The sequence below is a fragment of the Erythranthe guttata genome, chromosome 5, assembly GCF_056151865.1.
Source record: "Erythranthe guttata isolate IM_541 chromosome 5, IM_541, whole genome shotgun sequence".
NCBI classification, from domain to species: domain Eukaryota; kingdom Viridiplantae; phylum Streptophyta; class Magnoliopsida; order Lamiales; family Phrymaceae; genus Erythranthe; species Erythranthe guttata.
The window spans coordinates 4,053,963-4,070,254 of NC_142537.1; the positions used below are offsets into that span (position 1 = coordinate 4,053,963).

General features: G+C 40.1%; 2 protein-coding genes and 1 pseudogene across 4 annotated transcripts in view; 1 reads left to right on the forward strand and 2 right to left on the reverse strand.

Moving 5' to 3' along the window:
* Positions 1–344: 344 nt before the first annotated feature.
* LOC105962351 (homeobox-leucine zipper protein ATHB-7) lies at positions 345–1,959 on the forward strand. 2 transcript variants are annotated; one of them, XM_088818657.1, is made up of 2 exons: positions 345–778; positions 1,491–1,959. In XM_088818657.1, the coding sequence occupies exons 1-2, from the start codon at positions 476–478 to the stop codon at positions 1,800–1,802; spliced, it is 615 nt and encodes a 204-aa protein (XP_088674783.1). In that variant the 5' UTR covers positions 345–475; the 3' UTR covers positions 1,803–1,959. The 2 variants fall into 2 exon arrangements, with proteins under 2 accessions (XP_088674783.1, XP_012842101.2); XM_012986647.2 differs by having other exon boundaries at positions 369–778; positions 1,485–1,959.
* Positions 1,960–2,509: 550 nt separating this feature from the next.
* The window catches only part of LOC105962352 (mediator of RNA polymerase II transcription subunit 10b), a 34,180-nt gene continuing 20,397 nt past the window's right edge, over positions 2,510–16,292 (reverse strand). The window contains exon 5 of the mRNA XM_088818658.1: positions 2,510–2,610. Coding sequence (XP_088674784.1) covers positions 2,540–2,610 — 71 coding nt within the window. The 3' untranslated portion in view covers positions 2,510–2,539. The remainder of the gene's footprint in view (positions 2,611–16,292) is intronic.
* LOC105962334 (methionine gamma-lyase pseudogene) lies at positions 6,851–8,589 on the reverse strand (annotated as a pseudogene). Its single transcript, XR_016031380.1, has 2 exons — positions 8,496–8,589; positions 6,851–7,420 (listed from the first exon to the last, which is right to left on the reverse strand). The product of XR_016031380.1 is annotated as a methionine gamma-lyase pseudogene (transcript).

Sequence of the window (16,292 nt, forward strand, 5' to 3'; positions counted from 1 at the left end):
AATTTTACACCATAACAGTGGACGTGTAAGAAGATTCATAGTTGAGGAGGGTGGTTGTAATTACCCAAGTTGAAAGGTTTTTTCGTAATTTAACCTTACATCAGGAGGTGGCCGTAATTTACCCAAAAATAGTTTATAGGATTAATCAACCCGTTGACCACGGGCCGATTTTGACCCGAACCGTAGTCATGTCTAATTTTACTAGCAACGGATTTCCTATATTAAATCCGAGTTAATTCCATAAAAAAAAAAAAAAAAAAAATCCGAGTTAATATCGAAAAAAATTGACACCTGGTATCTGAAAGAGTTCGTAAGTGCTAAATACAGGCCCACCATGCATCAATACAAACACGTCTCTATATTTTTTATTCAGTACCTTAAAAGCAGCTGCACTCATAAGTGTGCTTTTACCCCCAGCCAAACAAATCCTAAGGAAATAGGAAATAAACTGGTGGAGGAAAAACCTGGAGAATTCATGTCAACTACTAGTGCTAAGAATAGCAACAAAAACAACAAAAGAAGATTTAGCGACGAACAAATCCAGTCACTGGAAACCACGTTCGGGAGAGAGTCGAGGCCGGAGCTCCGACTGAAACATCACCTAGCTGACAAACTAGGCCTCCAGCCTCGACAGATTGCCATATGGTTTCAGAACAAAAGAGCAAGATCAAAATCGAAGCTGATCGAGCAAGAGTACAGCCAGCTTAAATCGAGCTACGATAACTTGGCTTTGCAGTTCGAGGCTTTGAGGAAAGAGAATCAAACCCTACTCATCCAGGTATAACAAAGAATTTTTAATCCTTCTTATAAATGTATGAGGCCACATTTGGTTGGTAGCATTAAATAATTAGGTCTGGTCTTATTTAGAGGTGAAAATAGGACGGGTATCGAGTCGGAATTAGTCCTTTCGGAATTTTTTTTTTCGGAAGTGGAAAACTAACTCCAATTCTGTTCACAAAAAAAAATCGGAAAAATCTAAAAATTGGAATTTAGGAAATTGGAAAGAAGAAACTTGTTCCAAAATTGGAAATTTTCGGATAAACGAAAGCGAAATCCAGGTTTCGTTCCATACGGCTTGAGCTTTGGTTTGATAGCTAATGATTGGACTTGGGGGAATTCGAAAATTCCATTTTTTGTGTCACATATAATACAAAATACATAATAATATTATGTTATAAGTATAAGTTTGAGGAAAAAAAATGGAATTGTTTGAAATTAAAATCGGATCAGAGATCGGAATCTAATAATTATTCCAATTCCATTGAAAAAAAATCGGAAATCGGAACATTTGGAATTCAGAATAAAAAATGTTGTACCAAAATCGAAAACTTTTGGATCAGAATCTGAGGAATGTGGCATTTTCGTTCCGATTTCCACCCTTAATATATGGAAAAACGAGCTATTACATTGTCGCTTGCAAAGGATTGTGTGTTGGATCACACCCAATCCAATTACACAATCTGGCTAATCTTTATATTCGGCAGGTGCAGAGACTCAGAAAGATGACCGAGAAAAGTGACGGCGAAGAAAATGACAACGAGAATCAAATCAGACCAAAAACTTCTGAAAACCCGACATTTCTACTAGACATTAACAGTCACGACATGTGCATGACATCATGCAGTGATCTCAACAGGAAAATAGATTACCTGGAGGAGGATGCTGCTGATATTTTCAATATGGCAGAGATCGCCGAAGATTCCTTATTAGCATCTCCGGAAAACGGGTGCAGCTTCGATTCTTGTGCCTTTCTTGATAATACTGCTGCTGGCGGCACCACTTCACAGTGGTGGGATTTCTAGGCTTCAAATATAGAGTTACAATAGTATTGAGAACTAGGGATATATATATTATATAATTTATAAATGCATATTTCTTCGGAATTTGATTGTCGCTCGAAACCCCTGTATTGCTTCTACAAGTTGCAATAGTATTTTTACGGTCCGCGATCTCATATACCATTTAAGTAGTCCAAAAAAAAAAAATTATACTGTCGGTTAGTTACCTTAGCTTCTTCAACTAGAGCTTACCGAAATTAAAAAAAAAAACATAGAAATACTATCTTTCAGAATTATACAGAACAAACAAGTGCGTACTAAATAAGTAAAACAACTAATGAAGATTTCCGTTATGCACATTAGTTAATTGTTCTTCCTCGGGGATTCGGTAGATGCTTTGTTCTCTTACCTATTTGATCGTTAAGAATTCAAACAAAAGTGTTCATCTTTTATATGCATGTAACCGATCCTTTTCTAGTAAACTACTTATGTTTAAGCTTTAACTAAGTTTCAGTGAAGTCCAGATAAAACATCACATCATAGTAATATTGTTACAAAACCTAAAGAGTTTTGTTCCATACACAAATACAAACAGACCTTAAACTTCTGACTTGACTTGAATCGACTAGGGCCTTGTTTAACACCTAAGATAAGATTAGCTAAGATAAGATTAAATAAGTAATCCAATTTTATATAACTAATCATGGATAATCTACACAACCAAACGAGGCCTATGTTTCTTAGCAAGTTAGCCATGCTTCTCAAGTCTCTTTCTTCACATTGACATCTACATTCGGCAGAATACTTTGTGCTTGTGCAAATTGTTTGGACTCTTGCATACGTTACAATCGGTTTAGAGCTTAGAGTAGCAAACCAAATATACATTTTTTACAACTTGGCACATTTCCGACGAAAAAAATTAAAGAACGGAAAATATTGCGCCATTCGAACAAAAATTTAGAGAGTAAATTCCACTTTTTCCCCCTATACTTTGACTCGATATCACTTTACCCTCTTCTATTCTCAATTGTATCGATTTGCCCTCTTGTACTTTGGCTAGATATCACTTTACCCCCTTCTACTCTCAATTGCATCGATTTTCCTCCATGTACTCGAAAAATTGTCTCAATGTGGTGCTCGCCGTTAGTTTTCACACATTTAACCTTAGCACCGTTTGATCTAAGTTAGAAAATTACAAAAAAATCACCCCTCCCAGTTTAAATAATTATTAAAAAAATAAAAAAATAAAGAAATAAATTGTGGTTGGGGTCGTGGACTATGTTTTCTCGTTGTCTTCAATTTTTTATTATTTTATTTATTATTATTATTTTTTAATAATTATTTAAACTAGGAAGGGTGATTTTCGAGAAAATTTCAGACTTAGATCAAACAGTGTTAAAGTCAAAGATCTGAAAACTAACGGCGAGAGCCACATTGAGACAATTTTTCAAGTACAGGGTGCAAATCGATGTAACTGAGAGTAGAAGATGTTAAAGTGATATCGAACCAAAGTACAATGGGGCAAATCGATGCAATTGAGAGTAGAAGGGGGTAAAGTGATATCGAGCAAAAGTATAAGGGGAAGAGTTGAATTTACCCAAATTTAAATACCATATATGAACATATATATCAATGCTATTTACCGTACTTGTACTTAATAACAATTTTGACTTGATAAAACTAAATCGTGGTGATTTGGAACTAAATAATCATGTTCATAACCACTCAAAACACTATTCAATCACATTCAACATACCAAATTAATCGATTTTCCCCAATCCACTAAATTCAAAAAGAACATAATTGACTGAAATGAATATTTGTTACTTGAGTTAGGTTTTCCTTCTGCGACGGTGGTGCCGGAGGAATCAACAGGAGAATCGTCGATTGATTGTGTGACCGTGACACCGTTTCCCCCCGCCGCCGCCTGCCGCAGCCGTCGATGCTGTAGTCTGTGAGGATTCCATGTCTCCCATTCTGGATATCTGCCGGTCTTGTTCGTTCGTTGTTACTTGCAGTAACTCGGTGGATCAGAGTTTTCACCACGATTTTTGATAAACCCAATTTTTATCTAGAGTAGCAGTTTGGCCCCAAATGAAGGGCTGTTTTGGACTGATAGGGCATCTTCCACCCATCTCCATATCCCATTTTTTTCATCTAATTTTATCTAATTTAGGTGTTTTTAACCTCCCAACTTAAATCACTAAATCGGTATTACACCTAAAATTATGATGATTTGGTTTTAGTCTCCCATTGTGGTCAAACCACATATCATCATATTACCAAATCCTATATTTTCACCAAATTTTTTGGTGAAGAAATTTGCAACTCGTGCCACTATTTTACCATTTTTTTCACCAAATCCTATTTTTTCTATCAAATATAGAAATTAAAATAGGATTTGGTGTAATTAACATCATTTTATAATTAACATATAAAATTATTATATTAACTAATTTCATGTGATTACCAAATTATAAATATATTTATAGAAAATATATTAGTGTTAATTAATGAATTAGTTTTCAAAAGATAAATACATTTATTATTATTATTATTATTATTATTATAATAATTTACGTCGATTTTCATTAATGTTTCAATAGTTTTTTTAAAATTTAATATAATTCTAAGATTATATAATCAATAAAAATATTACTTATCATCGGGTCTATAATCAATATTTTTAAAATTAAAATAGATTAAAATTATGATTAACATTAAATTTATAATTTTGTGATATATTTTATGAAATACCATGGGAGACCAAGCCAAATGCTATTCTCTATAAACAGGAAAATGGTGAAATATTATTATTTTATTGTTTAGTGTAAAATTTGATGGAATTGGTGGGAGACCAAATGGGTAATTGGCACTTTGCACCCTTAAATTAGATGCCATTGGCACTTTGCACCCTTAAATTGAAAAAATAGCACTTTGCACCCTTCAATTGCAATATGCTTGGCACTTTGCACCCTACTACACCTTTTGACTAAAAATCTGACTTACAACCGGTTTCATGGGTATCAAGAGGGGCAATTTTTTTTTTTTCTTATTTCTCACAAAACTATACATCATTTTCTTCTTTATTTATCCATTTTTTCAATTCAATCGTCCCCTTTTCTCCTAGCTTTAGAGTTGTGTCGAGTTTCGAGCTTGGAAAAAACCATCATAACATATCAGAATAAAGAAAGTAAACTATGAATTTTGTATTTTCAAATTTAGCAACAATAAAAAAAAAAAAAAAAAAAAAAAAAAAAGGAAGAAAAATGGCGGCGATACACAAGGCATGGAAAAATAGAAAAATTCCATATTAAAGAATTGAGTATCTTCAGTTCTTTTGGATAGTAAGCTTTGAAGGTTTTCCTCTGTTAAGAAAATCAGAGGAGCTCAACACATTTTTGTTTTATTTTTTTTCCCATAGTGATATCAAAGAAAGCTGAGATATATAATCCTTCAATTTTTTTTTTTCATTTTCATTGCTAAACAACTCATTAAAATAAACAACAAATACACAAATCTAACTAATTTTCTCAAACTAAAATAATAAAACACACACACACACACATCACTGCCACTGACCACTATCCATAATCACAATTTTTTAAACACAAATACGTCAATATTATGCCCACAATTGCCAACTTGTATACTGTATAACAATTCACACAGTCTCTTAATATCCGAAAAACTCATCACAAACTAACCCTATTTGACCACACGTTGAAAAAGTTACATTTTGATTGAGTAAATCGGATGAAACAATTACTGATGAAGAAAAGTAGAAGAACGATATTTAAGTTTGTGAGAGTTAAGAAAGAAAAAAATTGTCATGTTGAAACCCACAAAACCGGTTGTAGGTCAATCTTCTTGCCAAAATGTGTAATAGGGTGCAAAGTGCCAAGTAAATTGTAATTGGAGGGTGCAAAGTGCTATTGTTTCAATTTAAGGGTGCAAAGTGCCAATGACATCTAATTTAAGGGTGCAAAGTGCCAATTACCCGAGACCAAATACACTATTTATTCACCAAAAGTAGTGAAATTATAGAATGGTGTGCTAAGGGTGGGAGATAAACCCATTTTTTCACCACCAAAAATAGAATTTGGTGAAAAAATGGTGAGTAGGGTGGAAGATGCTCTTAGTCCTCCAATAAGTTTTTTTCTTTTTGACAAATTACAGCTATTCATGAGGTATGATCAAATTATGAAAAAATCTCTCTTGTATTCATAATAACAGCCACCGCCCTAAACTATGTATTTTCTTGCGAAAATACTCTTTTAGTTGGTAGATTAAGAGGTGTTCATTTGATACAATCGTACAGAAATTTCGGTACGCCAAATTTTCATATCGTTTATCATACGATTCGGTAAATAACCGAAATATCAAATTTTTATTAAAAATATTTAAAAAAATTGCTTTAAATTAATTTTAGTTTAAATACTAATATTTCATATAAATAAATAAATAACTGAATATCGAACCGAATTACCGGTTTGGCAATTATCATGTACCGAATTTTCGTTCGGTTCGATTCGGTCGATTTACCGACCAAATGAAAATGTAAATTTGACAATGTGAGGGTGAAAGTGTAAGGAAATACATAGTTGAAGGAGGGTGTCTGTAATTAATTACACAAACAAGAGGAGTTTTTTCGCAATTTAGCTTTATCTCGAGGTGACTATAATTTGTCCAATTTTTTTAGGCAAAATCCATCGGAATTCTAAGCATGCGTGCCACACGACACACGTGAGATTGGCAAGGGCAAACTTGTCTTTTCACTAACATTTTTATTTGGGGTTTAATTTCTCCCTTTTTCTCTTTTATTTTAAAGATGACTTTCCCTCCATTTTCATCAGCCTTATTCCCCAATTTTTGGGAATACCAATAAAAAAATATTGACAATTTAAAGAAGCAACAGGTAAGAAGACATCTAGAAAATTAAGAAAATTATTGTGAAAATTGATTCCTCCATAATTATTATTATTATTATACCGAAAAAAAAAAGGCACCATCAAATTTCAGAACAAGCTACAAATTAAAAGGAGCACAATAAATGTACATCATATCTTCTGAAACTGCACATTGGAATCATGACATCTGTGCCAAAGCCTTCTCAAACTGGCCCCACTTGTGCTCGAGGGTCCCACTATACCCGATCGACATCCTAACAAGCCCCGGCGAGATCCCCGCCAGCGCCTTCTCACCCTCGTTCATCTCGCTGCTCGTGCTGCTCCCTGAGCACGACATCAGCATCTCGTAGTACCCTAAACTAACCGCCATAAACCCAAACTGGCTGCAGTTTTGCAACAAATCCATCAATTTATTCGCCTTCTCCTCGGTTCCCATATCCACGCACGTAATCCCGCCGTAGCCATATTCCTTATGGGCTATGGACTTGAGAAGGGCGTGCTTCGGGTGGTCCTCTAGGCCCGGGTAGATCACTTTCAAGCCCAACTTCTTCATCCGCGTCGCGTAGACTAAGGCCCGGTGGCAATGCTCCTTCATTCGTAGGCCCAAATGCGGTAGCTGCCCCGAGAGCTCGAAGGCAACTTTCGGGTTCATGGTGGGGCCCAATAGCATGAGGGAGCCTTGGTGGAGGTCCATCATGGAGTTCACTAGGCTGGCTGGCCCACATACTGCACCTGTTGATACATTATTGTTCATCCAAAAGTTTTAGGCATTAGATTTATTTACTACATATATATCAAAAGAATTGAGATAATCAAAATTTAATATTGTATATTCTGCAATGAATCTAAGGCATTTGATTTGGAAAAGAAAAACACGTCCCTCCATCTGTTTCGATATAAGTGTTGTTTAAGGTTGATGCAAACTAATTAAAAGAAAAATTAGTAAATAGCATTGCTTTCAGGTGAACGACAAATTTACCATTTTGGGGTTTTTCATTTATCTATATCATAATTTTTAGGGTAAAGATGGATTTAAAAAAAAAAAAAAACAAAATTGGCTTGTCTTTAAATTTCATATGGTCACAGATTTTTGTAAATAATTTAGTCACAAAATTTTCATAAGTAAATTTGTTATTTCTTTTCATTACATGCTTGTAAGTATTATTTTATCGATTTTATATGTATTGATTTAGAAGCTATTGGGGTTAATGGTGACTTGTCCCTCAACCTTACATACTTCTTATGAATCCGATTTTCTTATGATACCAAACAACAATATATCAACATAATAACTAAATGTCTACTTGAAATAAAAAAAAAAACAACAAGATGACCAATCAATCCAAATAGAACTAAAATAATTGAGACTGAAGTCAATTTAAAATAATATTAATAACAATAATAATAAATTGATGTACGGAAGCAAATATTATAAGCGAGTTTCTAATGACTAATGAGACAATATTTATTTTCCTTTTTATTCACCATATTTGCATTGCAAGCCAATTTTTTTTATTAGACAATATTTTAAACGAGATTATTTTTGCAATGCAAATATAGTTTTTTCAAGCCAATATTTATTTTTTTCAATGCAATTAGGAAAATAAATATCTTGTATGGATTAATAAGAAAAATAAGCGGGATTAAAAAAACCATTATTTAAGTCAAATTATTTATTAACTATTAATTTATCGAAGTTCTAATGTAAATATGGTGAAAATATAGAAAACGCATGCAATGCAAACATGCTAAATAAAAAGGAAAATAAATAAATAAAGAGGGGTAAATTAAGGTGAGAAAATGGGACCTGCGATGATATCGGCCCCACCGCTGATTTACTTTGAAATACTATGAACAACCACGTCGGCGCCGAGCCTCGCCGGCGACACCACCATCGGAGCTGATTTTGTCCGTAGGGCTTCTTTTCGCGCTCCTTATCTACTAGTCTGGATTCCGGTGAAGGGACCTGCAACGCCGGGAGGGGTTCCCGGCGGGAAAGCTCCGACGATCAAGTCAGTGTAATATTTGTAAAGTATGTTTATGAAAAATACGTAAGAGCATGTGTGGAAAAATACAATGTCCTCTCCTATTTATAGATGAGGAAACCTTGGCCTCCAAGGTTTCCCTTTTTAGGGTTTCTCCCTGCCCTCAAGTCATGCATCTTGGGCCTTGATTGCTCTGGGCTCGTTTTACTTCGTTCTGATACTGGGCCAGCGAGTTAAGGTATTCCTATATCGTCCCCGAGGTTGTACGGTCCAACGACCTCTCCTGCAATATCGAGCTAAGTCATCATGGGCTTATCATCGTGGGCTTATGTTCATTCGGTTTTACCAGAATGGCCCGTATCAACTACTCTCCCCTACTCCTTAATTATCGGACGAGAAGGCTTCATCCTATCTCGTTTGGTTAATATGGAGTATGAAGTGCGAAGTAATGGTTCGTTTTTAATTTTACTTTTGGTGGGGACGCGTGCCTTCCGCCCCCTGTTATCCTGTCAATCAATGTGGTCGATTCGAGTTCCCTAGGTCATTATGAGGGGATTTCAATCGGTGCTTTTGCATCAAGTTCGAGGCAACCTGCTTTTGATCTCGTTCGTCCGAATGAGCGGTTGAGATTTAATTCCCCTTCACTTTTTCTCCTATAAATATCCAACTGACTTAATTTGTAAAAATTTTTTCCCTTTCACCTTCGTGCTCTCTCTTCTATTTGATTTTCCTTCTGGTGATTTTATTCTCTGAGACAGAGTTTTTACCCCTCGCGCCTACTCTCTTCCTCGACCAAGGTACTGCTTCTTTCCCCGATCTTTTATTACCCCCGCCTTATTCTTCAAATCGATTATGTCTGCCCATTCTCCCGACCCCTTTGGCCAAAAAGTACCTACCGGGGAGGGGGGTGAACACCCCACCCTTTCCATTTCCTCTTCGTCGGAGGAGGGGCCTTACTTCTCCCCTTCGGGAAACTTTTGGAACGACCCAAGAAGAGGGGCATAAAAGAGGTTCCGTCTTCCGCGAGGAGTGGTTCTCCTTCTTTATCCGGAGGACGGGATTTAGATGACCAATGGGGACCTAGTACTTTAAGCGAAATAGATCTAACTAACTTAGCTCGCGACATAGGCCTCCCTACCGATGTTGAGTTAGTTTTGCCTTCGCGAAATGATCGCCCGTTAAATCCTCCTTTAGGTTTTAGTACTTGGTTTTCGGAGCAGTTTTACTTCGGTCTTTCCTTCCCCATCTCGCCCTGGTTCTCCGAAATTGCCCAACTATGTAACGTGTCCCTTAACCAATTCCATCCTCACGCCATAATAATCATGACCGGATTTCGCATGCTCTGTGCCTGGTCGGGGGTAATTCCTACACCAGCTCGTTTCCGGAGCGTTATGGTGTTAAAGAATTCCAGTCCCTTCCACATTTCTATCTCGGCTCGTCCGGGTTTCAAGATATTAATGCCACCCAACAAGACCGATGGGTGGCAAGGTCATTATTTTTTTGCGAAAAATCCCGTTGATACCCCCTAATTTATGCCCTTGGCTCGCCACCTTGCCTGAGAAGAAAAGAGGAAAACCTCTGGCGGTTGATGACTGTCTATTAAAAATGATATCTCATTTCCAACCGAGCTACGGTGTCCCGGATAGCCTCACCAGCTTTCCGCCAATGCTTCGTCACTTCCATTTCCATGACAACGACACCTATTCCTTAACTCGGGAAGACTTAGGTGGGTTTAGACATGACGCCCGTTTTTATTTCGACTTACTGTTCTACTTCGGGTGGTTGTTTTTTCCACTTCGTTAATTCTGTATTTATCTGTTCTGGGCCTCATTTACTTATCACATTTTCTTCAATCTTGTGGATAGATTTAAGGATGAAGAGAATGTTTCGCGGTGACAAGCCGGCCACTCGTCCTTCCGAGCCAGAGCCGGGGTTTGAGGCGTTCGAGTTCCAGCGTCCTCTGGCTGCTGAATCCGAGAAGCGCTCCTCGGAGGAAGGGGCTTTGAGACCTAGGCCATCCAAGAAAAATGCCGCGCCTCCGCGCTCCCGAGGTGGGCCACGTGTTGAGGATTCTGAGCCTCTTCCGCGGTCCTCGGCTATAGTTCTAGCTTCTTCGCCGCCACCTTCCTCGACCGAAGAAGTGGTGGAGAAAGAACCCGTTTCAAAGAAACGGAGGGCTGACTTAGCCCTTGGGCCAGCCGGGTCACCCCCGCCTCCCAACTTTGCACTTCACCTCTGCCAGAATGCAGAGAATGCCATTGCCGCTTGTCGGGCTTTGGCATTTCCTCGGGATGTTGCCCACTTCGGGCAGATGAGCAAAGGCGACCGACTCGAGTTACTGCTTCATAATATCACGCAGGTTTGTTTTACTTCGTACATATGAGCCGTTCTGTGTCTTAATATATTTTTGGTTCATGACTAATTTTATTTGGACTTTTCGTATATGCAGCAATTCGCCATAGCTTTTTCGGGCCCGCTGGGATGGGACGATGTCTCACGCGAGGCATACGATAATCAGAAGAAGGAGGTCACTCAGCTTCGGAAGGAGGTCCGAGCTCTGAAGGAGAGTCTGACGATGGCGGAGTCATCGAATGAGGGGTTGTTTGCCGAGGTGAGGAGGCTGCAAGAGAGAGAGAAGGTTTTGCAGGCGGAGAAAGGCTCCCTAGTATCTCACAATGCTAGCCTGGAGGAGAAAGCGAAGGGACTCTCCAACGAGCTGTTCGCAGCCGGAGTACAGGCCTCTTCTAATTTCACCGAGGGGGTGAAAGAGGGACAGAGGCTGTTCCCGGGATCACCTGAGGGTCTCCGTTTTATAGAAGAGTTCGTCCGTCGCTTCTTTCACCGGTTGTGGCGTTCGACTACCTTCACCCGAGAGGCTTCGGGCTTGGCTCGTTTCTTTTTCTCAACGGCGGTTGCGGCCGTTCGGAAGAGATTGGGCGGTGCCGGCATCGATTTTCCGCTGGTGGAAAATGAACTGGCCGAAGACCTTCCTGATGACGAGATCCCGGGTTTCGAGGGAGACATCAATGAGGACCCCAAGTTGGAATGGTGGAGGCCGGTTTACCAAGGCCTTGTTGAAGATTTTTCCCGCCAAGGGGCCTCATCGGTGGTCATTACCGACTTCGTCGGAGTTATCGAGGCCCTCGAGACGGTGATCAGTCCTAATGAAGCACAGCCGGACCCCGTCTCATCCCCTCCTCCGAATGCTGGGAATCGAAGTGAAGCAGAGATGGCGGTCCCGAAGTGAGGGTCGAAAAGACTTAGTCATTTTGCCTGCTTGTATTTTGACTATGTATTTCTAAACATTATTCCTTTTGTTCCTTTTTGTTATGTATCTTTAACAATCTTTCTTTTTATCGTATTTCAACATGTTGGAAATTCCTCTATTCGCTATTCAAGCTTACTTGAGTTTTTATATTCGTTTTAGTGTTTGTGCATTTTAAGAATAGATTTGGGGATATAACAAATCTTTTCTTGAACTCGAGTTGAGTCTATCAATATTCCAAACGATTTTCGTCGGCGATTATTCCTTAAACTTATCAACCGGTTTGATCTTGGAAAGCCATTTTTATATTTTAATGATCCACTTTGATTTTAACTTAATGTCTGATCCCAATATCTTGCTTACAAATGCGATTTGAACTTCGTCGTAGTACGCGATTTAACGCCACAACGAAACACGCGATTTAACGCCACAGTATAACCCGCGATTTGACGCCACACCGAAACACGCGACTTAACGCCACAAGAGAACATGCGATTTAATGTCACAACGAAACACGCGATTTAACGCCACAGTATAACCCGCGATTTGACGCCACACCGAAACACGCGACTTAACGCCACAAGAGAACACACGATTTAACGCCACAATGAAACACGCGATTTAACGCTACAGTGTAACCCGCGATTTAACGCCACAATGAAACACGCGATTTAACGCCACAATGAAACACGCGATTTGACGCCACAGTGTAACCCGCGATTTAACGCCACAGTGTAACCCGCGATTTAACGCCACAATGAAACACGCGATTTAACGCCACAATGAAACACGCGATTTAACGCTACAGTTTGTAACTTAAATAAATAACACAAGGATTTTTTTAACGTGTAAACCCTCCAAATGAGGAGAGAAAAAACCACGGGGCCTAGCCCAGCTTGAAAAATGGATGTTTATTGATGGTTCTTGCCCGTACAAGGTGTGTTGTCTCTCGATTTCGCTGACTAATTTTTTTTTTTTTTTTTTTTTTTTTTTACGCGAAGAAGCGCTTCAGGTGTATTATGTTCCAAGCTCGTGGCAACGACTTTCCTTCTGCGTCTGCCAGTTCGTATCCCCCGCCGGCCAAACATTTTGTGACCATGTATGGTCCCTCCCAATTGGCTTCTAATTTTCCTGTGTGTTTTAGTGCGTCGGTTCGTCGTAGGACGAGATCATCGATCTGGAATGAACGAGACCGTACCCCTTGATCATATCGAGCTTTGATCAAGTTCTTACTTCGTTCCATGTCTAAATACGCTGCTTCTCGTAGATCAAAGATCTCATTCAGCTGTGTTCTCAAGGCATCATTGTTTGTTTTTTCATCAAATGTGGTTATGCGGAGTGTGTCCATCGCTACTTCGACCGGAATAACTGCTTCGGTTCCATAGGTTAACCGAAATGGTGTCTCACCGGTAGCTGCTTTGGTTGTGGTTCGGTAAGACCAAAGGACTGAAGGCAACTCGTCTACCCAGCTTCCACCTAGCTCGTCTATCCTCTTCTTCAAGCCATTGACAATGGTCCGGTTTGTGGATTCCACCTGACCATTGGCCTGGGGGTGCGCTACCGCTACAAATTTTTGTGCAATTTTCATTTCCTCGCACCATGCGCGAATTTTCTTGCCGTTGAATTGAGTGCCATTATCCGATATGAGGCTTCGAGGCAGACCAAACCGACAACAGATATTCTTCCAAATGAAATGCATGACCTCGTCTTCTGATATTTTTGATAAGGCCTCAGCTTCGACCCACTTAGTAAAGTAGTCTACCGCAACAATGATGATTTTTTTCCTGCCAGTGGTTTGAGGGAATGGCCCTACCAGGTCGATTCCCCATTGGGCAAAGGGACATGGAGCACTCATGATAATCATCTCTTCCCCCGGTTTATGGATAAGTGGGGCATATTTCTGACACTGTATGCAGTGTTGAACATATCGATGAGTATCCTTCTTCATACCGGGCCAATAATATCCAGCCCGATATAATTTCTGTATGAGGGCCCGAGCTCTTCCATGTTCACCACAACCACCTCGATGTACTTCGTCAAGAACATGTTTCGCCTCCTGCTTTCCCAAACACCTCGCGTCTATTGTGGTGAAATTCTTTTTATATAATATTTCATGCCGCACGTAAAAGTGCCTTGCTTTATACGCCAAGCGATGTTGTTCTCTTTTGGTGCCAGTTCGCTCTCCTCTGAAATAATTGAACAGAGGCGTTCTCCAGTCAGGCTCTTCGTCAATCATCATGATCCCCAGTGTTGGGGTAGGGGCGATAAGGATAGTGATTTTTCTTTCAACACAATCGGCGACCGACGACCCAATTTTAGCGAGGAAGTCAGCTCGCTGGTTGTCACTTCTCGGGATCTGATGCCCAGTACAAGCTTCGAAAGTTTCTTGTACCGCTCGAGCTTTGTTCACATATCCCCTCATTCTATCATTTTTTACTTCGTAGTCCCCTTCTAATTGGTGTATTACTAGTTGAGAGTTGGAGTTTATTCGTACTACCCGCGCACCGAGCTCTTGAGCGATCTCCATACCTCGGATGAAGGCTTCATATTCTGCTTCATTATTGGAAACTCGCGGTAACTTGACAGCAAACTCAATCTCCATTCATGTGGGATCAATGACTATTATCCCTGCCCCTGCTCCTGTTGCCGTAGACGAGCCATCCACATAAATTTTCCACTCATTTTCGATGGGTATTCTGGTAGTTTCCCGGATGAAGTCTACCAATGCCTGCCCTTTAACCGAAGTACGGGGTTGATATTGAATTTCATATTGTCCTAATTCGATGGCCCATTTAACAATCCGTCCTGATGCAGTAGGCTGGCCTAAGGTTTGTCGAAGTGGTAGACTCGTGCGGATTACCATGGTATGCGATAGGAAGTAAGGCCGGAGTCGCCACGTAGTGAGGACCAACGGATACGCTATCTTTTCGACTTCGGAATACTTACTTTCCGAAGTAGTGAGGATTTTGCTAGTGTAATAGATCGGCCTTTGTTGGTTACTTACCTCTTTGAACAGGACCGAGCTGATCGATTCGTCTCCTACCGATAGGTATACGAACAAAGTTTCACCTTTTTCAGGAGTGCTGAGGATGGGCAGACAAGTGAGTGAACGTTTTAATGCGTCAAACGCGAGCTGGCATTCGGTAGTCCATTCGAACTGAGCTGTTTTCCTCAGTATTTTGAAGAAGGGTAGACTCTTATCAGCCATCCGCGATATAAACCGAGCTAGGGCCACAACCTTCCCTGCTAAGGATTGGACTTCTTTGATGGAACGAGGGGGTGTCATTTGGAGTACGGCCTCAACCTTATCTTGGTTTACTTTAATACCCTCTCGATTAACAACATATCCCAGGAATTTTCCAGCTTTTACTGCAAATGCACACTTCGCGGGGTTCAATTTCATCCCGTAGAGGCGAAGGGTGGCAAAGGTCTCAGCTAAATCTGCGAGGTGCGTAGAACGCCTCTTGCTTTTGACCAGCATGTCATCAACGTAGACCTCAATATTGCGCCCGAGCTGAGCCCGAAACATTTTATCCATTAACCTCTGATACGTGGCCCCTGCATTCTTCAGACCGAAAGGCATCACCACGTAACAGTAGGTGCCCGTGGCGGTGATAAAACTCACTGCCGGCTGATCATTTTCGTCTAACGGGATCTGGTGGTATCCTTGTGAAGCATCCATCATACTAAGTAGTTCGCATCCGGCAGTGGCATCTACAAGCTGGTCTATACGAGGTAAGGGATAATCGTCCTTTGGGCAGGCCTTGTTTAAGTCCCTAAAATCAATGCACATTCGCCACTGACCGTTGGCCTACTGTACTAACACTGCGTTGGACAACCATGTGGGGAATTGGATTTCCCTAATATGTCCGATGTCCAAAAGTCGCTGGACTTCTTTTCTTATGATTTCGTCTTTTCCAGTGCCGAAGTGTCGCCGTTTTTGCTTGACGGGCTTGCACTCAGGTCGCAAGTTGAGCCTATGCACGGCAGTATGAGGTGCGATACCGGTTAGGTCACTTGGTTTCCATGCGAAGATGTCTTCGTTAGATCGTAATAATGCTATCAGCTCGTCTCGGAGAGGTGGTTCGAGGTCTTTGCTTATCCGGGTTTGCTTCAACATGCCTGGGACAAGGTCAATTGTGATTAATTCATCCATGGGTTGTACATGATTAACCTTATCTTCCGGATCGATTCGGGGGCGCTTCTCGTCTCCCAAGTCTTCTTTAGCGAAAGTGTCGCGTCGCCCTTTCTCGGCTATCTTGACCATTTCGACATAACATGATCTCGACTGGGCTTGATCCCCTCTGACCTCTCCTACCATTCCATCGACTGGGAACTTGAGTTTTTGATGAAT

What these genes read in the sequence shown, in the direction of transcription:
- LOC105962351 (XM_012986647.2), top strand. Translation starts at nt 476, where the DNA reads ATGTCAACTACTAGTGCTAAGAATAGCAACAAAAACAACAAAAGAAGA. An exon ending in ATCAAACCCTACTCATCCAG is followed by an intron (nt 779 to 1,484) that starts GTATAACAAAGA and finishes TATATTCGGCAG; the next exon opens with GTGCAGAGACTCAGAAAGAT.